This window comes from Dunckerocampus dactyliophorus, chromosome 21 (assembly GCF_027744805.1).
Source record: "Dunckerocampus dactyliophorus isolate RoL2022-P2 chromosome 21, RoL_Ddac_1.1, whole genome shotgun sequence".
Classification (NCBI taxonomy): domain Eukaryota; kingdom Metazoa; phylum Chordata; class Actinopteri; order Syngnathiformes; family Syngnathidae; genus Dunckerocampus; species Dunckerocampus dactyliophorus.
Genome location: NC_072839.1, coordinates 17,710,192 through 17,738,186, shown reverse-complemented (window position 1 = coordinate 17,738,186; position 27,995 = coordinate 17,710,192). Strand labels below are relative to the sequence as shown.

General features: G+C 41.2%; 2 protein-coding genes across 4 annotated transcripts in view; one reads left to right on the top strand and one right to left on the bottom strand.

Moving 5' to 3' along the window:
- Positions 1-19: 19 nt before the first annotated feature.
- f3a (coagulation factor IIIa) lies at positions 20-27,572 on the top strand. 2 transcript variants are annotated; one of them, XM_054766415.1, is made up of 7 exons: positions 20-151; positions 1,402-3,379; positions 4,742-4,850; positions 6,269-6,462; positions 19,415-19,596; positions 19,667-19,835; positions 22,121-27,572. In XM_054766415.1, the coding sequence occupies exons 2-7, from the start codon at positions 3,304-3,306 to the stop codon at positions 22,297-22,299; spliced, it is 909 nt and encodes a 302-aa protein (XP_054622390.1). In that variant the 5' UTR covers positions 20-151; positions 1,402-3,303; the 3' UTR covers positions 22,300-27,572. The 2 variants fall into 2 exon arrangements, with proteins under 2 accessions (XP_054622390.1, XP_054622389.1); XM_054766414.1 differs by having other exon boundaries at positions 19,667-22,272.
- The window catches only part of abcd3a (ATP-binding cassette, sub-family D (ALD), member 3a), a 66,890-nt gene continuing 38,968 nt past the window's right edge, over positions 74-27,995 (bottom strand). Inside the window, exon 24 of one of the 2 annotated variants that reach the window (XM_054766410.1) lies at positions 74-495. The gene's annotated coding sequence lies outside the window, so the exon portion shown is untranslated. Of the gene's footprint in view, positions 496-12,668; positions 22,203-27,995 lie in introns of those variants that run through there. The other variant, XM_054766409.1, reaches the window with a different exon arrangement.

Here is a 27,995-nt window from a genome sequence, read left to right as displayed (position 1 = left end):
AGTACACATTCTTGGGCAGGTTGACACAAGAAGTGGTAGGTGGAAATGCACTGCTGCCAGTACCACATTAACAACCAACAACAGCATCTAAACATTCTGCTTTGGGGATTTTTCTCTCACCAAAATCCCTCCTGAGACGTTTGCAACCCTGGTAAGAAACCTCTAACCTCTGTACTTGACAACAAGACTTTCAGAGCACCTTTTCTATTCACATCACGTACTTATTTCCCTAAAGCTACTAAACCATCTTTTGTATTGCTATCAGATACTCGTTTCCATCAAATTCATTTATAAACTTTTTTTTATGTTTTTGCTCTGTTGAAATAACACCTAATCATAAAAATTATGTACTGTTAATATTTTTGTAAATACCACAATCAGCAAGCCTACTTCAAATGTGGTGATGGTTGAGTACCTTGCTCAGGGACACTTGGTCACAGGGGATCGAACCCTCACCCTTCCGCTTCGGACACAACCTCGATGATGCCGACGCAGCTGAAATAATGAAACAGGACAATGTGCTTCAGACCATTGGCAGTAAAAGAAAAACGGTTCCTCCGCTGGAACAGTTGTGTTAAATTTGTATGAGTTTGTAGGTTTTAATATCATAGGTTTTACTCTTACAGTAGATACTGCAAACAGAAAATGTAGCCTCAGGTGATACTTGAGTAAATGAAAGCCACTGCGTTTGTTTTCAAGGCATGTCCTATCACAGGAATGCAAGTCATTTTATCAGTCTCATAAACTTTCTGTACCAGAACCCTGGACACGCCCTCCGCATACAACTGAGGAATCATACCAGCCATTATTTCCCTGACACTGTAGCACCATAATCATTCATCTCAACTCTCAAAATGTTCTAATTGACACAAATCTTTGACATATACTTTTAAGAGATTTACATTTCCTGACTACAAAGGCCGAGCTCTTAAGAAAATTATGTATTAAGCACACACATTAGTGATGTTTCTGTAAACTACTACTACATGATGTAAAAAATGTGTGATATTACATCTTAAATTCTTCATGTTAAATGGATTCTTAACTTAACACTTTTGTTGTGTAGCACAAATGTACTTTAAATTGAACAAAGACCAATCTGGGGGGGGGGCCCTCTGGCCACCTCTTCCATTTCCACCGGGGGAACACGAGGCCCTCTCAGGTCAGCTGTGAGACATAATCCCTCCAGCGTGTCTTAGGTCTGCCACTTGTATCTGTGATCTTGCTCTTTCGGTCACTGCCCAAAGCTCAGGACCACAGGTGAGGGTGGGAACGTAGATGGGCCGGTAAAACAAGAGCGTTGCCTTCCAGCACAGCTCTCTCTTCACAAAGGTCTGGTACAGTGACCGCTTTACTGCAGGTGCTGCACCGATTCATCCATCCATCAATCTCATGTGCCAGCCTTCCCTCAGAACAAGACCCTGAGATACTTGAACTCCATCTGGGGGCAAGACCTCACTCCCAACTCCAAGATACCTGAACCACCTAAAGACTTCTCAACCTGAAGGATGCCTGTGCTGTTCTTAACAAGGGTGAAATTGTTCCACACAATAAGAATCATTTGAACGAAGCATTTATCCACTGAAGACTAAATCAAACAGCAACAATTTCTTCTTCCAGGCACAACTGTAAAACATTGAGAAAACAAACCCCTCACTGATGAACTTTCACATACTAATTCATCTTTAGTGTACCTTCTTCATTGAGTGCATAAGGCTCATGGTATTTTTTCATATTAGATTTTTTTGTATGATTTTTCACTTTCAGAAGTGTCCTCTTTTTACACCCAGCACCTTGGCAAAAGGAAAAATAGATCACATTTATAAAATTAACAGCAACAACAACATCATTGGTATTGATAAGACTCACGATCAACAAAAATATAAATGCAACACTTTTGTTTTTGCTCCCAAAAAGTTTTAGATCTTTCAGTTAATCTCATAAAAATTGGAGCAAAAACAAAAGTGTAGTTTACCTTCCATATTGTAGTAGTTTTGTGTGTTTGGGTATTAAAACAAACTAGAACTATGCCACAGGTTTACAGCATAAACTGGAGGTGGCATATTAGCCAAGCCCCTGTATTAACCCCTGTTAATATTCTAATGAAGGAGAAAGCCAAATACCTTAGCCAATGCAAATCCTCCTCCACACCCACGAGTTCCTTTTTGCAACTTCTACCATTCATGTCATGGATGCTCAACAATCTCATGGTGTTTTGGCGTCTCGCGTGCTGCCATCAATCCTGCTTCAACATTTGTCACGTGCGTTTGCGTATTGAGTCCCTGTGCTGCTGCTAATCAAAATTTGACAGGTGCGTTTAGCGTCTTGGCGTCTCGGAAATTGCGTCACCACGTACTACGCTATATAACAGCAACAATAGTGCCGCGGAAATTGGACAGTTGTAAAACCTTCCCTATGAATGATTAATAAGTAATGTATGAATGAAAATGAATAAGCAATGAATCATTTCAACATGAAGTGGACGATAAGTACGAGCAAAGAAACCTGCCATGTTATTTATTCCGAGAAGACTCTTTCATTTGCGATGAAATCCAAATCTTTTTTTTTACTTATATTTGATATTGTTTGTGAACAAAAACAGCAAGTCCTCCTTTAACTCTTTCCTTTCTACTTGAAAATCCTCAATTGTACTGACAAGGGCAACGAAGTCAAGTTTGCGTCAAGGCAATGACTGAAAAGCCATGTTTCAGGGCAGCCAAGTGATGCATCAATTGATCCTTATTCTTAGCAAGGCTGCTTATGTTGACGCAGACGTCACTATTGTGTCAAACGCTGAGAAAGCAGCAGTCAGCTCGATAATTCAAACAGGATCAAACATGTAAGGTGATAATAAATTCATCGTACAATCCAATCAACAAACTATGACATGAAGTTACATTAAGGGAACTTTGCTGTTTGATTGGTTTCACCTTATTCTAGCTCAGGCTTAATCGTAATTGAATTCTTTGTTGGAAATGTCACTCGTGTCACTTTTAACAATGTGGGATTGTATGTGTATTATTTCTACTATCATCAGACCTTTATGAATTTAAAACTTTTACAAAATGCAAAGCAAGTAACTGAAAAAAGATGACCTCAACCGTAGCTTCCTGTGCCCAGTGTCGTCAGTGCCGGAAATGCCTTATATGGGTAAACCTCAGTGGCTGCTGGGTTGTGGGAGAAGCCTTTGTGACGTCATCGGGCTTCGGGGAGTACTGCAGGACGTACTGATGTAAGAAGTACTGATGGTACCTGCGAGGACGAAGTCTACATTTCTTGCTAGATCAACTTCGCGGACTTAAAATGAGGACAAAAGGCTCAAGACTGATTGATATTTTCCCGCTGCTTTTTCTAGTCCTTCTGGAAAGCGCCGTCTCAGGTAATTTGTAATATTTGACATAACACGATCGTTATTACTTGATTCAACCCAACTCACTAGGACTACTTCATCTTGTTATTGCCCAAAGTCTTTTATAATGATAGTTAATGCTTGAAAATGTCACGTTAAAAACATTTTTTAATTCATTTTGATAAAAAAAAACAAAACATTTTAATAGTCAACAAATGGTTTTAGTATGATTTTCATAATGCTTATTAATAGTTGTATATTTACATTACAGTAAAGCTGAAATAATAAAGAGGTAGGAAAACTTCTATTTCTAACAAACCACTGTTGGGTGACAAATCAGACGTTGCCATTATTTTTCACCTCAATCTATTTCGGATTGTCACTTCAACTATTTTAATAGTGAAGTATATTTCACTTCAATTATATTTGTTATAAATTTCACTTGAACTATATCGTTTATGATTTTCTTGTGAAAACCCCTCCAGTTAAGACCAAAAGTATTTGGAGCCTTGTTGCTCGCATGGTGAAAGGGACACTTGCAGAATATATCACAGGCTGTTTTATCGCTCTTTTTTTTTTTTTTTAACCCTTTCACTCTCCCCTTGCAGCTCCCCAACCCAACCCTCATGTGGATTATATGGCAGTCACTGGTCTAACCCAACCCTAACCCTCACAGGGAATATGGGCATCATTAATCTAACCCAACCCTAACCCTCACAGGGATTATATGGGCATCATTAATCTCACCCAACCCTAACCCTCACAGGGATTATATGGGCATCATTAATCTAACCCAACCCTAACCCTCACAGGGATTATATGGGCATCATTAATCTAACCCAACCCTAACCCTCACAGGGATTATATGGGCATCATTAATCTAACCCAACCCTAACCCTCACAGGGATTATATGGGCATCATTAATCTCACCCAACCCTAACCCTCACAGGGATTATATGGGCATCATTAATCTAACCCAACCCTAACCCTCACAGGGATTATATGGGCATCATTAATCTAACCCAACCCTAACCCTCACAGGGATTATATGGGCATCATTAATCTCACCCAACCCTAACCCTCACAGGGATTATATGGGCATCATTAATCTAACCCAACCCTAACCCTCACAGGGATTATATGGGTGTCAGTAATCTCACCCAACCCTAACACTCACAGGGATTATATGGGCATCATTACAGGCATAGTTAGTTATGGGGATGAAAGCATTCATTGAATGATTGATCCCCAGGTGGTAAAATGGCTTATGAACTAGAAAATACAATTGCATAACTTTGTCATACCAGGTGTTATTTAGAATTGGTACAGTATGTTGGTACAAATTGCTCAAAGTATTTCAAGCAATTAATTATGAATTATTAATTATGCAGGATCCTATCCTACAGCACAGAACGTCACCTGGAAATCCACAAATTTTAAAACCATTCTGACCTGGCAGCCATTCCCAAGCGATTACTCGCACACCGTGGAGTTCTCTGTGTAAGTCCTTCTTTTCTAAGTGTATCTGGAAAAACACACTTATTCATGGCTAAGAACACACTTTGTGTCATATGAAAGCCATATACAGTACACACATGTATTGGACATTTTACTACAGTACTTCCTTTGACTACAACGGCTTCCTTGTCATATGATGTTAACACAGAGACAAATTAAAACATATTCAACAGGACAAAAGAAAAAGGTTAACAAACGGAGACACGTAGAACCAAAAATCACAGTGGAAACATCAAGGATTAAAAGGAGAAAAATAAACAGCTGAGAAGGGACGCAGTAAAGCAGTGGAGACATAGTGGGGACACAGAAATGCAGCGAGGAGAAGAAAAGGAAAGATGTGCGCAGTGCATTGAAATGCGAGCAGGTTTGCGTTACAAGGAATCGTGGGTCTGTCCAAACAAAACGTTGGCATGTGGAAACTTGTGGAATCAAGTAGAAATTCATGGTCACCATACACACGTACAGTGAGATTAAAAGCAGCTCCTTCTCCACTACAGACATATACAACTTGTATATTGTACACAATACTGCAGACATGTAGAAATTGTATATTGTACACGTGGCACTGCAAACAGTCCAGAGCAATGGAGAGTGTGGAAAAAAGGTGAAGAAGCGTGTACAGGCCGGATGGTACGGGTGGAGAAAAGTGTCAGGTGTGATGTGTGATAGAAGAGTTTCAGCTAAAATGAAAGGAGAGGTGTACAAAACTGTGGTGGTGTTTGGTCTAGAGACAGTGTCCATGAGGAAAAGACAGGAGACAGAGCTGGAGGTAGCAGAGATGAAGATGCTGAGGTTCTCTCTGGGAGTGACCAGGAAGGATAGGATCAGGAATGAGTACATCAGAGGGACAGCACATGTTAGAGGTTTTGGAGATAAAGTCAGAGAGGCCAGACTGAGATGGTTTGGACATGTCCAGAGGAGAGATAAGGAATATATAGGTAGAAGGATGCTGAGTTTGGAACTGCCAGGCAGGAGGCCTAGAGGAAGACCAAAGAGGAGGTTTATGGATGTAGTGAAAGAGGACATGAAGGTAGTTGGTGTGAGAGAAGAGGATGCAGAAGACAGGGTTAGATGGAGGCAAATGATTCGCTGTGGCGACCCCTGAAGGGAAAAGCCCAAAGGAAAAGAAGACGACGACACATGGCACTGCAAACATGTATACATTTACCTTGTGTGAAATGGATCAACTTTTTATCCTTCTTTATTGTACACTTAGCATGAAAAAGACGTCATAGTACACCCAGCCTTCATGCTGTGTATGGTGTTAAGATGGTAAATATTTGTTTTATTATACATTAAGTCTGAAAAAGACATCATAGTACACGGTCTTAGTATAGCAAGTATTAAGAGTATACATATTTGTTGATATGATGTTGATTTTGTGTGTCAAATCTTTGCAGGATTGGCAGGAACAAAGAGAGGAACAGAAATTGCATACGAACTTCAACAAGTACGTGTGATCTGACGTATTCTCTGACTGACGTCAACGCTTGCTATGTGGCCTACATTCTGTCTGAACCCCCCCTGGGAGTCACCTCTGACCTGACTGAGTTCCCCTACACAAAATCATCAACATTCTGTCCCTACAAGGACAGTAAGTATTTCTTCTTAACACGTCAGTATTACTTTGTATAATGCATTATACATAGCAGGGGGTTGTGAGCGAGCAGAAGCTTACTAGTTGGTTTTGAGAATATTTGCTCAAAAACTTACCACTTCCATGAGAGAACCATTTTTTCCCCACTCAATCTGTCATGGCATGTCTGTCTCAGCCATGGCGTCTCCGTGTCCATCTCCATCTCCTAGCTTGGCTCGGCAGCCAGTCTCCATACAGTGTTAAGGTAAAGTAACGTAATGTCTCATCAATGTAGCGTTACTGATGCCTAGAGACCAGAATACTACGTATAACTTGTCTTTCAATATTTTTGGACTAATAATAGGCCATAGTCAACCACGAAACAGGCATAATTTATTCATTTGTTTGGGGGTGAAAAACTGTGATAAAGAGTGAGGTGAAGCGATGTCTGAACTGCAATGTAGTTCGGGACGACTACATGTAATATGGAAGTGGCAGTGCACAAGGCAGGATTGGAACTGCACATTAAGCGCTGTGCACACACTATAAACCTTGCAATCCTACCTGTACTTTGTGTTCCCAGTGTGTCGTTTGCTTATTTCCATCGGGGCTGAACAGCTGCAGCGGTGTGAATGTTCAAGCAGAATCTGTAGTAATTCTACCTTTGATCAAACTTACTTACGATTTGTCTGACCAAAACACAATTGCTGCATAAGACTTCTATCAAAATGTGTGGTAGTAACGTCTGTTTCGGCACTCTAAGCATCTTGGGAACTGAAGTTCATTTAGCTAAAGATAAAACTAATCTGCCGCAATCTGTTTTACGTGTCTTTTAATACAGCGGCCTCCATAATTATCGGCACCCTTGGTTAAGATGTGTTCTTTAGCTTCTAATATTTTTTTTCTAAAAAAAAAAATATAGGACCACAATGAAAAAAAGAGGAAAATTCAAACTTTAATTCAAGTGCATTTTAAGAAAATTAAAACATCCCACATTAAGAAATAATTATTTTACATCAAATCATATGAGCCACAATTATTAGCACCTCTGATGTTAATACTTTGTACAACCCCCTTTTGCCAACAAAACAGCACCTAATCTCCTCCTATAATGTTTCACAAGATGGGAGAATACAGAAAGAGGGATCTTCGACCATTCTTTCTAAATTATCCAGCGACCTGGGTCCTCTCCGATGCACTCTCCTCTTCAGCTCACTCCACAGGTTTTCAATGGGGTTGAGGTCTGGGGATTGAGATGGCCATGGTAGGAGCTTGATTCTGTGTCTGGTCAACCATTTCTACGTAGATTTGGCCACATGTTTACGGTCATTATCTTGCTGAAATGCCCAGTGACGACCCATTTTCAGCTTTTTGGCAGAGGCCACCAGATTTAGCTTTAAAATGTCCTGGTATTTCAAAGCGTTCCTGATGCCATGCACCCTAACAAGGTTCCCAGGGCCTTTGGAAGAGAAACAGGCCCACAGCATCACCGATCCTCCCCCATACTTCACAGTGGGTATGAGGTGCTTTTCTGCATACTCCTCTTTTGAGTTACACAAGACTCACTTAAAGTGTTTGTTGCCAAAAAGCTCTATCATGGTCTCATCTGACCAAAGCACACGGTCCCACTTGAAGTTCCTGTACCGCTTAGCGAACTCTAGGCATTTACGTTTATAATTTGGGAGTGACAAAAGGTTTTTTCCGTGCATGCCTCCCAAACAGCTTTTTGGCATGTAGATAGCGCCTGATGGTTGTTTTGGAGACATTGTGACCCCAAGATGCTACCATTTGTTGCAACTCTTTGGAGCTTTTTTTAGTTCTCTTACTATCCTCCGCACTGTGCGTGGTGGCAAAATAAACTTGCGTCCTGTTCCAGTTGTTTTAAACTTATTAATGATTTGTCTGACAGTAGATATGGGCAGGTGAAGGTGAGTGGCTATTTTCTTGTAGCCATTGCCTGACTTGTGAAGGTCGATGCACACCTGCCTTACTTGAATGGTGTGTTCCTTTTTCTTTCCCTTGGTGAAGAGTGGATAAGAGAAATGGCTTCTGTGTCACATCATATTTATACCCCAAGGAAACAGGAAGTGATGAATTACTAATTAAATGTTCCTAGATACTCTGATCAACTTTGTAAACTGCTGTAGAAATGACAGAAATACTTCAATTCCATGTATTTCCTAGGAATTGTTAGGGGTGCCGATAATTGTGGGACAGGTCATTTTATGAAAAATAATTATTTCTTTGTCTGGGATTTTTTTATTTTCTTAAAATTTACTTGGGTTGATGGTAAAATTTTTCTCAAATTTTCAGGATGGTCGCAAAAAAAAACAAAAAAAACAACAAACAAACATATATATATATATATAAAATAAGCCCCCAACTAACGAACACAACTGGTTCCAGACAACCGTTCTTATGTCGAATTGTTCTTAAGTAGGGGAAAAGGTAATATTACCAATGATATAGGTAGTACATGTACGTGTATACATATACAGTATATGTGTATGTATGTAAATATGAGTTTGGATGCAGTAGTAATATTAAACCAGGATAATTAATGAAAAAAACAAGAATAAAAGTGATATAATAATACGTAATCATAAATGTTATTTACCTTTGAAGAGGAGTGGTCGAGCATCGTTGTGGTGGAGTTGGAGGAGTTATTGAAAAAAAGGACAAATGGTCGTGGTCATTAGACTCTTCTAAAAGAGGTAGTGTTCTGTGGGTGGTGTAGAATTAAGCAGGCCTATTAACTCTTCATAAACTTTAATCACACGCTCTGTTCGGGTTGTATAATTTAGCTTTCCATTTAGCTTTATCTCCCCAGTGTCTAACTCTTCCTCTGTTGGTCTCATTAGCGCAAGGCTGCCTCTTGGTCCCATTAGCAGTGTCACAGTGCCCTCTACTGGTCAAGCATGTACAGTAGCAGTATAAATACTGATTGAGCGACTACAAGGCAAAATAAAATAAAAATATAGACCAGTCGGCTTGTGTTCGTATCCGCGAGTGTTCGCTAGTTGGGTGTTCGTAAGTTGGTGACCTAGTGAATACATCTACAGTACAGACCCTTTCCAAAAAATTAGAATATCATGGAAAAGTTGTTTAATTTCCATAATTTCATTCAAAAAGTTAAACTTTCATAGATTATAGATTCAGGGCCCACAATTTAAACGATTTCAAGTATTTATTTGTTTATTTTTACATAATTTGGGCTTCCAGCTCATAAAACCCACATAAACAGGAATTCAAAAAATTTGAATACTGTGAAGAAATCAGCCCAAATTTTGCAGGGCATGAATGTTTTAAACTGAGTGTCACACACTAATCATCTACTAAACTCAAATCACCTGCACAGGCTTCCCCAGGTGTCATTAAATTGCTTCAGTTTGGTTCAATTGTCTCATTTCGGTTCAATATGGGAAAGACTGCAGACATGACAACTGGCCAGAACACCATCATTGATACCGTCCATAGGATGGGTAAGCCACAAAAGTTCATAGCTAAGGAGGCTGGTTGTTCACAGAGTGCTGTGTCCAAGCATATCAATGGAAAGTCTAGAGGAAGGGCAAAATGTGGCAGGAGAAGATGCACCAGCAAAAGAGATGACCGTGGGCTTCAGCGGATTATCAAACAGGGAAGATTCAAGAATCTGGCAGAGATCCAGAAAGAGTGGAATGAGGCGGGAGTCACAGCTTCAAAAACCACCACATTCAGACGCATCCGGGAGATGGGCTACAACTGTCGGGTTCCTCGGGTCAAGCCACTTCTGAACCTGAGCTAACGTAGGAAGCGTCTCCACTGGGCCAAGGAGAGGAAGGACTGGACTGTTGGCCAGTGGTCCAAGGTCCTCTTTTCCGATGAAAGTAAAGTGTGCCTTTCATTTGGGAATCAAGGTCCAAGGGTTTGGAGGAAGACGGGTGAGGAACAGAACCCAAGCTGCCTGAGGTCCAGTGTGAAATATCCACATGATTTGGGGTGCAATGTCCGGTGCAGGTGTTGGTAAACTCTGCTTTCTTAAATCCAAGGTCACCGCAACAGTCTACCAGAATGTTTTAGAGGATCTGTATGGAGATGCAGATTTCATCTTCCAGCAGGACCTGGCCCCTGCCCATACCGCCAGAAGCACCAAACCTGGTTTGATGCCCATGCCATCACAGTGCTTGACTGGCCAGCCAACTCACCGGACCTAAACCCCATTGAGAATCTATGGGGTATTCTCAAGAGGAAAATGAGGGGCACCAGACCCAACAACAAAGAAGAGCTGACAACAAGCATCAAGGAAATCTGGGCTTCCATAACTCCCAGGCTATGCCACAGGCTGATTGCTTCAATGCCACGTCGCATCGAGGCAGTGATTAAGGCAAAGGGATTCCCAACCAAGTATTGAAGATTGACATATCTTTTGAAAGTACCATATTTTGATTGATTTGATGTGATCCTAAATTCTTTCTTTTTTTCCTGTAAAAACTGAGAAGTAAATGGTGATTTCTTCACAGTATTCTAATTTTTTGAATTCCTGTTTTCGTGGGTTTTATGAGCTGGAAGCCCAAATTACGTAAAAATAAACAAACACTTGAAATCGTTTAAATTGTGGGCCCTGAATCTATAATCTATGAAAGTTTAACTTTTTGAATGGAATTATGGAAATTAAACAACTTTTCCATGATATTCAAATTTTTTGGAAAGGGTCTGTATATATACAGCTCAAAAAAATTAAAGGAACACTTCGAAAACACATCAGATCTAAACTGGGGGAAAAATGATGTTGAATATCTTTCCTGATAATAAGTGGGTGATGTATTAGTAACAAAATGATGCCACATCATTTGATAAAAATGAAAATGATCACCCTATAGAGGGGGGAAATCGAAGACACCCCAAAAATGAAAGTGAAAAAATGATGCAGCAGACTGGTCCATTTGCCAAAATGTCATTGTAGCAACTCAAAATGATTCTCAGTAGTTTGTGTGGCCACCACGTGCTTGTACGCATGCCTGACAACGTCAGAGCATGCTCCTAATGAGACTACGGATGGTGTGCTGGGGGATCTCCTCCCAGAACTGGACCAGGGCATCAATGAGCTCCTGGACAGTCTGAGGAGCAACCTGGAGGCGCCGGATGGACCTAAACATAATGTCCCAGAGGTGTTCTATTGGGTTTAGATCAGGTGAACGTGGGGGCCAGTCAATGGTATCAATTCCTTCATCCTCCAGGAACTACCTGCATACACTAGCCACATGAGGTTGGGCATTGTCGTGGACCAGGAGGAACCCAGGTCCCACTGCACCAGCGTAGGTTCTGACAATGGGTCCAAGGATTTCATCCCGATACCTAATAGCAGTCAGGGTGCCATTATCTAACCTGTAGAGGTCTGTGCGTCCTTCCAGGGATATGCTTCCCCAGACCATCACTGACCCACCACCAAACCGGTCATGCTGAATGATGTTGCAGGCAGCATAACGTTCTCCACGGCATCTCCAGACCCTTTCACGTCTGTCGCATGTGCTCAGGTTGAACTTGCTCTCATCAGTGAAGAGCACAGGGCACCAGTGGTGTAGTTGCCAATTCTGGTGGTCTATGGCAAATGCCAATCGAGCTCTACGGTGATGGGCAGTGAGCACAGGGCCCACTACAGGACGTCGGGCCCTCAGGCCACCCTCATGGAGCCTGTTTCTGATTGTTTGGTCAGACACATTCACACCAGTGGCCTGCTGGAGGTCATTTTGTAGGGCTGTGGCAGTGCTCATCCTGTTCCTCCTTGCACAAAGGAGCAGATACCGATCCTGCTGAGGGTTGAAGGACCTTCTACGGCCCTGTCCAGCTCTCCTGGAGTAACTACCTGTCTCCTGGAATCTCCTCCATGCGTCCAGGTACCGCAGTGATGCCCTGGTCCAGATCTGGGAGGAGATCCCCCAGGACACCATCCGTAGTCTCATTAGGAGCATGCCCCGACATTGTCAGGCATGTGTACAAGCACGTGGGGGCCACACAAACTACTGAGAATCATTTTGAGTTGCTACAATGACATTTTAGCAAAATGGACCAGTCTGCTGCATCATTTTTTCACTTTCATTTTTGGGGTGTCTTTGATTTCCCCAGATCTGATGTGTTTTCGAAGTGTTCTTTTAATTTTTTTGAGCAGTGTATATATATATATATATATATATATACAGTATATATACAGTATATATATATATATGAAAAACGGCAAAAGTGGCCGCTATAGACAGGTGGCCGCTATAGACAGGTTGGCGGCCATTTTGAATTTGTGTGCACACATACTAACATGTATTCACAAAAAGACTGGAGCAAAACCAAGAGACATAGGGGAAAACGCTCTGTTGACAAATAAACAGGTAGGTAAATCTAGGTAACAGCTCCGGTAAGGAAACTAGTAATATCAATAACAACAATCAACCAGCGCCACGCTGGCCTTTTATCCACCACAAATGTTAATTGACCGCAGCTGCGCGGCCACCAGGCATGAAGCGGCTGCCTACTTCTCCCCGGAGAAGGCACAGCCCGCCAAATAAGAGCGCAGGACAGGGGACGCTCGCTCCTGTCCTGCAGAATGTCATAAATTTCAATCTTAGACTTTTTTTAAAACACGATTTTAAAAGCAAGAAATAAAAATTTTAGTGAACGAGCCTGAGGATATATAGTTTGTACAGGATACGTGTGAAGCAGTCATGAATGGGTGTGTGCGTGAGCAATTGAGTGCGGAGAAGGTGCGAAGATCATCGTAAACTAACAACACCATCGCTCCTTTCTTATTGAATGGGCTTCTAATCTCTAATTAGTCAGCAATTAAGTGATATTTTAGATGTTTTATTCAGGTGTTTTTGCTATTTTAGAATCTATTCACGGCATTGCGTGGGAAGATTGTGGGAAGATTACCATTTTGGCAGTCATTGAATCTTTTCAGGGCGGCATTGCAAAGTAAGAAGACTTTTTTATGTCAAACTAGGACTCAGTCACTAAAGTCTACACACGACGGCTTCATTGCTTAAAAAACCAAAACTTTTTCATGCATGAAGCTTCTGCTTGAGTCGGCATTTTGGCCGCTATATGCGGTCAGATATTGACCAAGGGATACAAAATGGGTGGCCGCTGGCCGCGTTAGACAGGTGACCGCTATACACAGGGTCTATAACACGTACATTTTCCGCGGGGGATTTTTCACTGGTCGCTATAGGCAGGTGGCCGTTCTATACAGGTGGCCGCTACTGTATTGTATATTTGTGCATGGCTCAGATCAAGGGTACCCTTTGCTGTCTTCAACTTCACTTGTGTAGGATTTGAAACTGTTGTTGTTGTGTACTATCCCTATCACTCTGACGTTTATAGAGTGAGGAAGCTTACCAAACCATAAATTAAGCCTGTTCATGTTTTTATTTTGCGCTAGCACGGCTATGTAGCAAAAAAGCAAAAACAAGTGTGGAGTTGATGGGTCAAAGTTTATGTCATTACAGTCTTAAGAACAGCTGATGGGATTTGTAGTCTTTGTAGTGATACAACAATGGCATGGTAAGGACTGAAGGTCCATTTTTCTTTGCCATATTTTCAGAGCTTTAATTCAAGATCTAGATTTGTCACTTGTTTTTATTTACTTTATGATACTCTCTCAAATATAAGTTACTTTTCTAACAAAAGTCAAATCTATGCAGAGATAACAGCAGAAAGTCTACACCGAGTTATGTGCATTACATTTAAGAAAGAGTGAACTTCGGAGGGTTGCTATGGGAAATGGAAGATGTCTCCAGCTCTGGTATGTTGGGTTTGTGTTTATAACATTACCAAGGTCTATCCACCAGTTTGAAATTTTACCCAAAATGTAACACTTGGGTACCCTTAATCTGAGCCATGCACATGCTGTATATATTAGAAGGTAAAGAACAAATCCTTACCAGGGGTGCCAATAATTATGGAGGGCACTGTAAGTACACGTAAAAAGTAAATAATTAGTAGTAGCAGCTATCAGTGCCATCATTATTGTAGTTGACATTGACGTCTCGAGAGCTGAGTGACACCCCAGCTAAGAGTGATGAAAGTTGGACACTGTTCCCCCGATAATTTCAAGTGTGTGTGAAAGAAAGCTACGCTTCAATAAAGCTGCAACTCCGCTGTGCTTTCCTAGCATTACTAAGGCGCCATCAAAGGTCAGCATCACCATTCTCTGAAAGTCCAGTCCATGTGTGGAGTAAAACTGAGTGACTGCTTGCACAATATTGTGAGCAGGGCATCCTGATGTGACCGTTTTATAGTGATCCAGTGATACTGCAAGTTTGTTTTCTTTTCCAAAAGAGGAAGGTTTAGGACAAAAATGGACAAAGCAAGTGGAAAGAATCAGACAGATGGACGCCACCTCCAGGTCTGTTCTTTGCAGTGATCATTTCGCTGACTGCTATGAAGAAACACTTTTACAAGAAGCATTTGGCTTGAAAGTACGCTATAAACACATTTTGAAAAAGAATGCTATTCCGCCGGTACACAGGAAAAAAAAAAAAGACAAGAACGACGTCAAAGTTGCCACAGAGTAAGTCATGTCTTCTTTACATAATGTCTTCTACACACTATTCCACGATAGCAACAAAGCTGCACAGCATTATACATGTTATAAAAACATCTTTTCAAACATATTTATGTTTACTGTGGGGGGTCGGGGGCCGTGACAGAGACGAAATATGAAATAAATCAGGCTATAAAGACCCCTTCATGCTCATTAAGGAGTCGATTTAAAACAATAATTGAAGGATAAGCAACTCCAGAGGAATTTAAACTAACCATTCTGTGTTTTGAAGGCGACCAATCTTCAGCTCCATGTCTTAAGGCTTAAGTCCATGTTCTGAAAGTTCTCTATTTCATCTCCAAATGGCTCAAATCTTGGCCATAATCACTGTAAACATCTTTTGTCTCGTACACCGCCATGTTTGTGTAGCTGAGTGATAGCACTCCGATGGCGTCACTTCCGGAAAAGAGACTGAACAGCGAGAGCTAGCTCGTCATGGGTGGCAGCATCAACTATAAATGTCATTCTTGCAAATTTACCGTTAGCTTTCAAAAATGGAACAATGTACAACATAATTACAAGCAATATATAACATATTTAAGCAACGTTGATGAATCGTGTCAGGGACCCTTTAAGGAGGTTGTAAGTAGACCTCCGAAGTGCAAAAAGAAGAAATGGGATTGCATGTTTAGAGAATTTATTGCAAACAAGCATTGAAGTGAAACAGGCTGTTCATCAGCTGATCAAAAGTTTAAGAGCACAGCCAGTGTGAACATAGAACTATACATTGCTTAGGGTCGGATTTCTTTTTGTGTGACAGCTTGTTCCTCTTCTCTGAATATTAATGAATCTCGACCTTTGGCACTCTCCTGCAGTAATGTAATCATCCCCATTTACATCTTGCGTCTTCGTACAGTTCCAACAACATTCTAATGACTCTTTTTACTGAATGTGATGCTTAAGGTTGTCCAACTTCCGTCCAACTTTTTTTTTTTTTTTTTTTTTTCCTTGACGGGGAAGGACGTGTATGGCAGGAGCTCTGTTGATGATACTGGAAATTTTAACTATTTTGGTGCTTTCCTGACAACACTACATGAGCACAGCATCAGTGCTGATGGCTGAATCCCCCATCTGAATTCCTTTAACTTGGAGAGTCGAGAGATACAGATACAAGTATTGATACCTGCTAGCAAGTCTAGCTAATTAGCGAACTGCTGAAGTTCAAAGAGGTTGCTTAGCAACAATGTCAAACACAAAGGAAAATGATACTGGCTCTGAACTCAAAGAGGAAAATGATTCAGGCTCTGACGTGGACATAAAAACAGAAGCCCTTTTTCCAGGTTACCTAGAGTTTAGGAAGGCTACCAAGGAGTTCCTCGAGTGTAGAGAGATCACTCTACCACAAATAATGCAAGCAATTGAGAAACTGCATTCAATGGCAGAGAAACATTCAGCTTCAAATGCAGTTTATAAGGAATGGTATCACAAACATTACGGCAGAAAATAGAGTACAGAGTAAGTCAATCGCAAACATTATGGAAGAAAATAGAGCACAGGACAAGTATATCAAAAAACTAAGAAAAGAGGTCAAGAAGTTGCAAGATGAAAATGCAGACCTGGGTGCCGCTCTTAAGGAGGTTAAATACCCAGTGGAAGATTTCAAGGTTCTGCAGGACGACATTAAGGTACTGTTGAATGACAATGCTGCCTTGCGCTCTGCTCTTCACGAAGCGATAAACCGTAAAGAAAATACAGCATTTTGCAAGGATGTTAGGGTTCTGCAGGATGATATCAGGGCTTTATTGGAAGATAACGCTGCCTTGCGCACTGTTCTCAAGGAGGCTATAAACCATATGGAAGCCACCCCATGTACTGATCTTAAGGACGCTAAAGACCCCAGGGAAGAAAATAGAGCATTATGCAATGATATCAACATTCTACAGGATGAAATCAAGGCACTATTGAAGGATAATGCTGACTTTTGCACCACCCTTGAGGAAGAGAAAGAAGCAAAAGGAGAATATCAAGGAGCAAATTAAAAACTTCATTGACGAGGTGGATCAGATGGCACGAATGAATGATGTGGTCCTCACAGGGCTCCAAATCATATCCAAGTCAAGAGATGTTCATTTAATAAAGCACACTACACTACACTACTACTACACTCAAAGGAGGTGGATGTTGATGTCAACAGTACACACTTGCGTCCCACTCCATGGCAGGAACAACACCACACCTGTCATCATTAAGTTCACCAACAGGGAATTCAAAACTGCACTGCTGAAACAGGGAAAGAAGCTAAGAGGCACCAACGTCTACATGAATGAGCATCTCACAAAACGCAATTCCGACATCGCCAGGAAAGCACGAGACCTGAGGAAGCAAGGAAAGATTCAAAACACTTGGAGCACTGACGGGAAAATCTACATCAAACTAAAAGGAAGTCCAGGAGTCGCAAGAGTGCTTGTTGTCCAAGATATCAGTGATCTGGATGCATATTAAACATTATATTACTATGATAATGAGCATAATGGAGGAAACAGCCTACAAGACAGACCAATACAACGAGAAGGACTACATTCCATAGCAATAACCTCAACATAATTAATAAAAGGAACTCTTGTATACAAACCCAGCGTCACTAGCAGTGCAACACTAAAGACGATGTGGATATCAACAGGAGAGAAAGGACAGGATAAATAGAAAGGGAAAAGGAAAGGAGAAGGAGGAAAAAATGGAAAAAAAAAAAAAAATAACTTTTTTTTTTTAATCATTTGTGTACCTGTATACTGTATATGTAAATATGTGCGTACTTGTGTAGGTGCAGATGTAGGTGTATATATATGTATGCACGTGTTTGTATGTACACATATTTATTAGCAATTGATGTGCTACGAAGAGGGGGTAGGATTAAATAAGCTCTGCTTCTTCCTACTCCTTTTCGGACATATGCGTGTTCGAAATAAATTAAACCAACCAACCAACCAACCAACTTCCATTCAGTCCACACTGTTCCCTCCAAAAACTAGCTAACTAGCTGCGCAACAAGTTTTTCAGAGCAGCCCTTTCTCACTTCAAAAAAGACAAAATCTCACCCAGTTTCACCTCTTGTTCTTATGTTTGCACTGTTCTTCTGTTCGCACATACTCCAACAGCCATTCCACTTTCATTTCTTTTTTTAAACCGTGATGAGAGTGAAGCCTCAAATTTCCAACTGGGACGACTGTATATACACTCCTGATGGCGAGTGGGAACATTGCTCCAAGTGGTGAAGATGGCTTCACCAAGAACATCAACTGTCTGGAACTGATGGCCATTTTTATAAACTTCCCTTGCCATCCATCCCCAAATGTTCTCTACGGGATTTAAATGAGGGGAACATGCAGGATGGTCCAAAAGAGTGATGTTATTCTTCCTGAAGAAGTCCTTGGTCAAGCCAGCATTGTGAACTGCAGTGTTGTCCTGTTGAAGAACCCAGCTGTTACCACACACACGAGGGCCCTCGGTCATGAGGGATGCCCTCCACAACATCTGCATCCGTTTGACGAACCCGCACCACCTGAAGCTCCGGTGTTCCACTGAATGAAGAAGCACCCTAGATCATGGTTGACTACACTCCACGGGTAGAAAACATCTCAGGTGGGATCTCCCTGTCATGCCAGTAACGTTGGAAGCCATCTGGACCTTCAAGGTTACATTTTTTCTCATCAGAGAATACAACTTTTTTTCCACTTTTCAATGTCCCATGTTTGATGCTCCCTGGCAAAGTCGAAACGGGCACTTTTGTGGCGTTGAAGGAGACGAGGTCTTTGAATTCCTTTTTTGTTTTTAAAGCCTTTTCCCGCAGATGCTGTCTAATAGTTATTGCGCTGCAGTCTGCACCAGTAAGGCCTTCATGTGGGTGGAAGACCGCCCTCCAGCTCCGCGCAGGTGTGATTTTTTGGGTCTAGCGCTTGACTTTTTTGTTCCATAATGCTCAGGATCTTTCAAAAAATGTAGAACGACTGATTTACTGCACCCAACCTCAGCAGCAATGGCACGCTGCGAGAGGCCTTGCTTATGCAGCTCCACAATCCCAACATGTTCAAAAAGAGAAAGCTTCTTAGCTTTACCATCAGGAGGACATGACAGAAAATGAACATTTTGAGCAGATTTTGTCTTTTATAGCCTGTGGTCCTAAACTTGGTGATAAACAACCTATTTCAGTTTTTTTTTTTTGGTTTAAATTACAAGCTTCTAATTTTTTTTGTCTCACTCCCTCTTCTTGTTTTTGCATATTGTAGCTCTACTTAAAACCTCATTAAGATCCAAATGTGCAAAATGCTAATTCTAGCAATTTTTCAACCGGTCCTAAGATTTTGATCAGGAGTGTATATATAGTTGATATGAATTGTTATTATGATCAAATTTATCCAGATGATATGAATTATTCTTCTGATTGTGATTCTACTTATCCAGCTGACATTGGCAGAGTGGATTTCAAGCTGGAGGTGAGCAAGGACAAGGAGAAGACTTGGCTGTTGGTGACAGACCCGCTGACTGCTTTGTTTCAAGAAGATCAGCAGCTGAACATCAGGGACATTTTTTCAGAGAAGTTACAGTATAAAGTTACTTATCGTAGGAACAAGAGCACTGGCAAGGTACATTTGATGAATCAGCAAATCAGCCTCATACTTGACAAATGAAGTCATGACTTACCTCTGTTTCTAGAAAGTGTACATCTCAAAGAGCAACGTGATGGAGATACCGGATCTGGATCACGGGGAAAGCTACTGCTTTACGGTTCAGGCCTTCATTCCAAGCCGAAGCATTGACAAACAGCTGGGAAAGCCCAGCCAAACTCAGTGCTCCGAGGACCACAAACAAAGCATCCTTGAAGGTAATCAGATATATTATGTTTACATGATTGCATCATTTATTATTTACAGCAGCATGAGGTCACTCAACCGTAGTCAAGAAGCAGACCAGCATCTTTCTATTCTCTGCTTTTTTTTTGTACCCTCCATCTATCCATTTTCACCTGCTTATCAGGGTCCAGGGCACGGGGGTCTCATAAGTAAGGCCAGACTTCGTGGTGCCTGGCCACCTCTTCCAGTTCCACCAGGCCATCTGTGAGCCATACTCTCTCCAGTGTGTCCTAGGTCTGAGAGACAGAGTTCCTCACCCATTCTCTTAGATTGAGTCCAGGAGAAAACTAATTTCAGACAAATGAGCCTTCAGGCTCAGCTCTCTACACCACGACGATCTGGTTCAGCGAATGCATTACTGCAGACACTGCAGCGATCCACCTGTCAATCTCACACTCCAACCTTCCCTCACTCCTGAACAAGACCCGAGATTCTTGAACTCCTGCATTTGGGGCAAGACATCACTCCCAAAGCAGAGGGTGCAATCCACCCTTTTCCGACTGAGAACCATGGCCTCAGATTTGGAGGTGCTGAGTCTCATCCCAGAGGTTTCACACTCAGCTGCAAACCACCCCAGTAAACGCTGAAGATCACAGCTTGTTGAGGCCATCAGGACCACATTATCTGCGAACAGGTTTAGGATTGGTCTTACTGCTGGCAATGCGAACCAGGCTCCTGCTGCGGTTGGGCCGAATGGCACATAGTAGCGTTTCACCAACCCTGTACTCTCGGAGCACCCCCACAGGACACTGTGAAAGACACGTTCCAATGCCTTTTCCAAGTCCGCAATTGTGGAACGGTTGGGCAAAACTCCCACGTATCCACATCCCACTTCCTGTCGCTGAGGTTCGACTTCTCTCCAGCACTCTTTCCCAGGGAGGCTTAATGTGCCCCCCCCCCTTAAAAATACACCGTAAAGATCTGTAATGCCCCAATGCCAAATTTCATATTTTTCCCTTTGAATTCATACTTTTTTCAATTTCATTTAATATTTTTCCACATTTTTTAATTACGGCAGGGGTCTCAAACTCAGTTTACCCGGGGGCCACTGGAGGTAGAGTCTGGGTGAGGCTGGGCCTCATCAAGTATTGTGAGTAAGGCTCACGATAACGATAATATCTATAACGATATCGGGTATGCTGCAGGAAACACGTCTAACATGTTAGCGCACTTAAAGCGGTATCATCCGGCTGTGAACGTTACATCTACGAGAAAGAAAACCAGCTTAGTGCAAACACCGATAACTTCAGCATATAAACAACCTCTAGCAAACAACTCTGACCGGGCCAAAGCAGTAACACACGGTATTGGAGTACGTGGGAGTGCGTGGGTTTTCTCCGGTTTCCTCCCACATTCCAAAAACATGCATGTTAGGTTAATTGGCGACTCTAAATTGTCCATAGGTATGAATGTGAGTGTGAATGGCTGTTTGTCTTAATGTGCCCTGCCATTGGCTGGCGACCAGTCCAGGGTGTACCCCGCCTCTCGCCCAAAGTCAGCTGGGATAGGCTCCAGCATGCCCCCGCGACCCTAATGAGGATAAGTGGTATAGAAAATGGATGGATGGACAGACATATTTAACTGTAACTGTCCATTACATTTCGCCACAATGTTTAAACAATTGTTTAAATACAACAGTTTATTTTATTATTATATTTCTATTTAAAAAAACTCAGAGTCTAATGGGTTGCTTTTATTTCTTTAAAAAAAAGTGTTTGCATTTTGTTAAATAAAAGCATTTCAAGTCATTTTTTCTTCCTTTTTTGTACAGAAAATTAACCAAACCGAGCACTTCAAGAAACTGAACCGAACCGAAATTACATTTTAGTGTACCGTTACACCCCTAGTAGTTACTTACCTTTTACATGTCGTGCTGTCATTTTGTGTGTGTGTGTGTTAGCACCACGATTGTAGGCAGTGTTCTGTTTAGTGACCCTCATTTCTCCATGTGACACACTCTTAGTTCCGTGGTAGCTTATGCTTTCACCCTTTGAGCATCATTGGCTTAACTTACAGCTTGCGGGCCGCATTTACAGGACTCTTTCCTGTCAAGTTGCGGGCCGCAAAATGTGACTTGGTGCGGAAATGGCCCGCGGGCCGCGAGTTTGAGACCACTGAATTACGGTATCATGACTGTATGTAAAAAGGTGGAATCATCAAATCTTGATCAATCGAGTGGATCGATGTCTTTCTTTGTACAAACACATTGTCATGCTTGTACAGTACAACACATTATCTGATTGTGTTTTTCCAACAGTGTATTCAGTGGGAGTGATTGCAGGTGGCATCCTCCTTGTTTTGCTGCTGATCATTGTCATCACCGTCGTAACAATCGTGTGCTGCAGGCACAGGAAGAAACGGGAGAAAAGTGAGAATGAAAGCGTTCCACTACAGAGTGTGGAACGTCTTTCATCCAGCAACACCAGATTGACATGAAAAGTTTCATTTCCTAACATAGTAATCAAGAGTAGAGTTTCTGTGAAACCGCTTGTGAATACGGGCATTCATCAGGTCATTCAATGCCCTGCCAATTTCTGTGAAAATGCTTTTTGTCTGACAATGCCTTTCTCTCGCAGTCGAAATGATCGAAAAGACAAGCAATAAGAATGTTCTGTTCACATGTTCGTCATTCCCAATATTGTTGCATCATGACAAATGTATTTTTACAGCAAAACGACAAAATGCTTATCTTTGTTACATTTTGTTGCGTCCATGCTGACAAAAAGCCTTATTTGTATTTGTTGTTATTTGTGTATCAACAATTGTACATATAAAAACGCCTTGTTGAACTTTTCCACATACTGCTTTAAAAATATGAATGTTGACGAGGGCTGTCACGAGACCTCCAACTCACAACACCACACGAGATTGGGTCTGCAAGACAAGATGTGATGGGATTTTAACATGAATCGACTTTTGCTGGGTTTTGTTTATTTTATTGCAATTAGCCACGTTCCACAGATGGCACCTACGCCACACTTTGTTCACACCCATGTGTGTTCGGCGAGCCAGACTGTCTTGGTTTCACCAGGAAGGCGAAGCATTGCCTTCTTGGCTCTGTCATTGTATTTTGGAGGAGTTTACGCAGTTTTCAGACCGTCATTGCATGAGAATTGGCGGTGAAGCTCCAGAGGTGCACGCGGCAGATACTCAAAGCAACAATTCCTGACTTTCACTTGTAATGCACGCCCCAACTCGCTTTAACTTGTCAACATGGATCTCTGCTACGAACTATAAGAGGTGTGTTGTGAAGCGGTGTTTGTAAAGGGTGCAGACAAGTCTGTGTTTTGATCTGCCAAATCTAAGTAACTTTGATCAAATGTAGAATTACTACACCTTCCGCTTGGCGAAAGCTGTCCCACAACATTTGATGACAGAAAAAACAGCCACATGTCACTCACTGCTGCTGGGAAGTAAGAGGTAGGTTGGATTACAAGGTCTATAGTGTACGTTAAGCACTTAATGTGCGGTTCCAATAATGCCTCGCACACTGCCACTTCCATATTAGTGTATCATCATTCATAGTAGCTATGCCATAGTTCACAGTCTGATTGGCTTTTGGCTGCCTTGTTCTCACGAGACAGATCTTCTCCAAACGAGAAATCTCATCACGTTTTAATTTCGCGAGATCTTGTGACACCCATAGTGTTGATGGATGTACTATAATATTGAGGTACTGTATATCAATTAATACATTTGTTTCCTCCTCACTGCACGAATGTAAGCCCTTAGCGCCTGTTCCACACCGTGCTGCACCCAAACAAATCCCACAATCCTTTGCCATGTGAGCAGCGATCCTGATCAATAACCAATTTAGGGCTACAACTAACGATTATTTTAATAATCGATTCATCTGTTGTTGTTTTTTTATTAATCTGGTTTTTTTGTGTTTTTTTAAAACACACATTTTAAATTTCCGCCTCTTAGCAGCAGTCCCCAGAATGCATGAATGGACTTTTTCCCTCCCTAAAATCATAGCAAAGAGGGTGAGGAACAGGAATTTCTCAGACACCGAAATTGAAGTAGAGAAGTATAATCAAATGACAAACATCACCATCACTATGCTGCAAATCCACGAGTCACTGGCAGACTTCTACATGTGCATCACCAATAAATAAGAAATAACAAATAAATAAACTTTAGGGGGTCAGGGCAGTGCCTCGTTTGGTGGTCAAGTTGTGAAGCACGTAGAAAGATGATATGGCCTGCGCTGGACAGGCACAGCCATAGCTATTTGTAGTTTCACTGGTCTACCACTAGGTTTTTGTGTACCCATGGTAAGAGTTGAGCATAAATGTATGCATTTTCCTACACACAAGTACAAGTGGATAAATCCCATACTTTGCATGGGAATGTTCTTACGTATATATCTGCAGTGGTTTGCTTTGCAAGATGCAGAAAAAGGCAGAAATGTCGATTGCTCTTTTCCAAAGTCAAAGCTGATGTGTGTGATTATCTGCTTTTGCCTGAAACACAAATAGGTCTGCTTTCATAGATGACTAAGGAAATTAAAAATAATCACATTTGAGAGGCTGAAATTAGGATATTTACAGTACATTTTTAAATGAAACCATGAATCAATTATCAAAATAGTTGTTGATTAATTGAATCAATTAATAATTGATTAATCGTTGCATCGCTAAACCAATTCATCCATCCATCCATCTTCTATACTGCTTCAATTAATTTTGGGATATTTACATCTTTATTTCAGCTAATATTGGGCTTGATACAGGCCTGTTATCCTAATAGACTTTTTAATAACCCCAGAATCACTTTGGCTTGGAAATGGTAAGATTTGCACAAGTTTTCACAGTACATTATTTACTATATTCACGTTAATGCAGTAATACTGTAGATATTTGGGGGTTTGTGATTATTTTCTTTGAGCAGTGCTTGTGATTACTCAACAATACTATCTGATTGTATTTACTTGACTTTGTGTTCTTTCTAACTTGTCAATTTACAGTTTTGTGTAGTTCTGCTACTTTTCTGAATTGTTTCACACAACAAGGCATCTTGAAACATTCACCTTAGTACTGAAAAAGCGATTTTGTTGGGACCAATAAAGCGATAAGATAAGCTGGTCAAACAAAGCACATACTTTAATGTACGGCATGCGTACAGTAAGAGCTGAGAAGATGGACAGTACAGTATTTGAGTTATTCAGGTTATTGGGATGTTATTGCAAACATACACCAAGTACAACATTAGGATAAGATCCAAAAGAAATTCATTCTACTGTGGAATAGTAGATCCTATAGAATTCATTTGATAAGATGAATGATTGTGTTTGTGTGGCGCTGTTCATGTGCACTCTTCCAATATTTTGGTACTTTCACACTGGAAACTGAAATAAACGACTCATTCAGGATTCAAGTGAATGAGTGTTGATTTGAGTCTTGATTAAACACACTAAAATGCTTCAGCAATGATTGGTATACAGCAGGGGTCCCCAACCACCGGGCTGCGGCCTGGGACCGGTCCGTGGGCGGGCCAAACTGGGCCATGGGAAGCTTTCAGGTGCAATGATTAAATTAAAAAAAAAAAAAAAATTAATAATAAAAAAAATTGTAAATTTCATTAACTTTTATGTAATGCATATCAATTTTGAAAATATTGGTCATTAATTTATTTCAAAAATAATATACAGCTACAAATCCCATTGTTTTTGCATGTACAGGTATATGTTGTTTGTTGTGAACGGCAACACGTCCCACTTTCTTTGATGGTCTTTGAACACACCATTGTGGGTGCGCTAATTTTGTGCCACGCTGCACGGATAGACTACTATCCTGTATTTTTACCCCTTTTCTTTCAGCTCATATTTGCTCCCAAATGAATTTGATGACCTTACTAAGTGCTAATGTGCATATTTGTTGGTGCACAACCTCCAGTGAATTCATGCGAGCACACTGCCTTTTACTGCAACATCAAACATCGTACTGGTGGCTCTGTATTCATTTTGTGCTGTTAATTTGATGTTCCTGTCCGAGTTTATTTTACACAATACATAATAAATAAGACACATTAGATGCCTATAATGTAACATGAGCCGGTCCGGGGGTATACAGAATATTTAGTCAATTATTGTTAATACATACACATGATTGTACCTGTTGGCTGGTTCTAGTTTAGAGTCTCTTGATAGAGAGAGTTACGACAACTGAGATTACGCCGATCAAGCGTGCCCGGTACGACAATGCATGTAAAAAGGGACTCTAGAAGTTGAAAGCATGTTCTTTCCTCACTTCAGATTATTCAGGATTAGATCTAGTCTAATTAGACTACTATTAGAAGTAGTACTAGTAGGCTAATAATTTCATTTTCAGAATAATTCATTGGCATTGCTTAATCAAGCCTTATTATTATGATCTGAAAAAATGACTGTTTATTAATATTAGATGTATCAGCATCACAAAGGGTGAATGGCCAGTCCCAGCCATAAACAATTGTTAAATATTTTTGTATTATATGTCACTTTTTGCAATCATAAGCAATCATTGTAATTTGTATTTGTGGAATTCACATTAAACAGAAATTCACAACACCAAATACAACACATGGGACCGAACACTCTCAATTGACCTACCTCGCACAGCTTTGAAGACGAGTTCGGCTTCCAACCCAAACGGTTGATTTTATTCTCCCAAACTGTCCGCCTGTTGATATCTGAAGGGAATCTGTACAGCTTGAAACCCTTGTCGTGTCTATTTGTGCATCCAAATGCACAACAACCCGGCATTTTTGATGAATAAACAACAATACAGCCAAGAATACTGTTGTATTCTGTTGTATAAAGGCGAACGCAAACGCGAATTTGGCCCCAGGATGGCTCAACGGGTCACGTGACCGTATTTTTTCGACTCGTCATGTCGTAACTCTCTCTGTCTAGGGACTCTAGTTATAGTTGTAGCTAGGGTCATGTTTTTTGACTTCTCCAGTGCCTTTAACACCATCCAGCCGTCACTACTCAGAGTGAAGATGGAGAGCGTGGGAGTTGACCAACACCTGACTGCATGGGTTATACAACCCCTGGCAAAAATTATGGAATCACCAGTCTCGGAGGATGTTCATTCAGTTGTTTAATTTTGTAGAAAAAAAGCAGATCACAGACATGACACAAAACTAAAGTCATTTCAAATGGCAACTTTCTGGCTTTAAGAAACACTAAAAGAAATCAAGAAAAAAAGATGTGGTAGTCAGTAACAGTTACTTTTTTAGACCAATCAGAGGGAAAAAATTATGGAATCTCAATTCTGAGGAAAAAATTATGGAATCATGAAAAAAACAACAACAAAAGAATACTTCAACACACCACTAGTACTTTGTTGCACCACCTCTGGCTTTTATAACAGCTCGCAGTCTCAGAGGCATGGACTTAATGAGTGACAAACAGTACTCTTCATCAATCTGGCTCCAACTTTCTCTGATTGCTTTTGCCAGATCAGCTTTGCAGGTTGGACCATTTTCTTCAACTTCCACCACATATTTTCAATTGGATTGAGATCCGGACTATTTGCAGGCCATGACATTGACCTTATGTGTCTTTCTTCAAGGAATGCGTCTGTGTAGGCTCTCAGTCGTACAGGAGTTGTCCATCGAGGAAAAGGCTTCTTGAGACGTCATCTGTACTTCTGTGAAGAAGGTGTCGGACGTTTCGCTCCTCATCCGAAGAGCTTCGTCAGCGAACTAATAAGTGCTGGTAGCTTAGGCCTTAAATACAGTAAGAGTGGGCGGAATTGGTGTGCCAACACCCTCCTCCTATTGGTTCGTTACACTAAGCCTGGGCGGAGTAGTGGTATAATCCTATCCTGTTATTAACACCTCCGATAAAAGGGAAGTGTCGCTCCCTGAATTGGGTATGAACGACTCTGATACTGGCTTGTTAGCATCTATTGTTCTGGCTCGGCCCTGCCTTCACCTCATTTGCAAGACTAAGAGCTGTGGGTTTTGGTCTCAGTAACCTGCTGAACACAGGGTCCAAATTAAACCTCAAACCACCATTCCGATTCAATGATGGGTTCTGTTGTTTGACAAAAATAGCTTCCTTTACTCCTCTTTCAAACCATCTGTTTTCTTTGGCCAAAATCTTTACCTCGCTGTCCTGAAAAGAGTGATTGGTAGCTTTC

What these genes read in the sequence shown, in the direction of transcription:
- f3a (XM_054766414.1), top strand. Translation starts at nt 3,304, where the DNA reads ATGAGGACAAAAGGCTCAAGACTGATTGATATTTTCCCGCTGCTTTTT. An exon ending in ATTCTGTCCCTACAAGGACA is followed by an intron (nt 6,463 to 19,414) that starts GTAAGTATTTCT and finishes CTACTTATCCAG; the next exon opens with CTGACATTGGCAGAGTGGAT. An exon ending in GGAACAAGAGCACTGGCAAG is followed by an intron (nt 19,597 to 19,666) that starts GTACATTTGATG and finishes CTCTGTTTCTAG; the next exon opens with AAAGTGTACATCTCAAAGAG.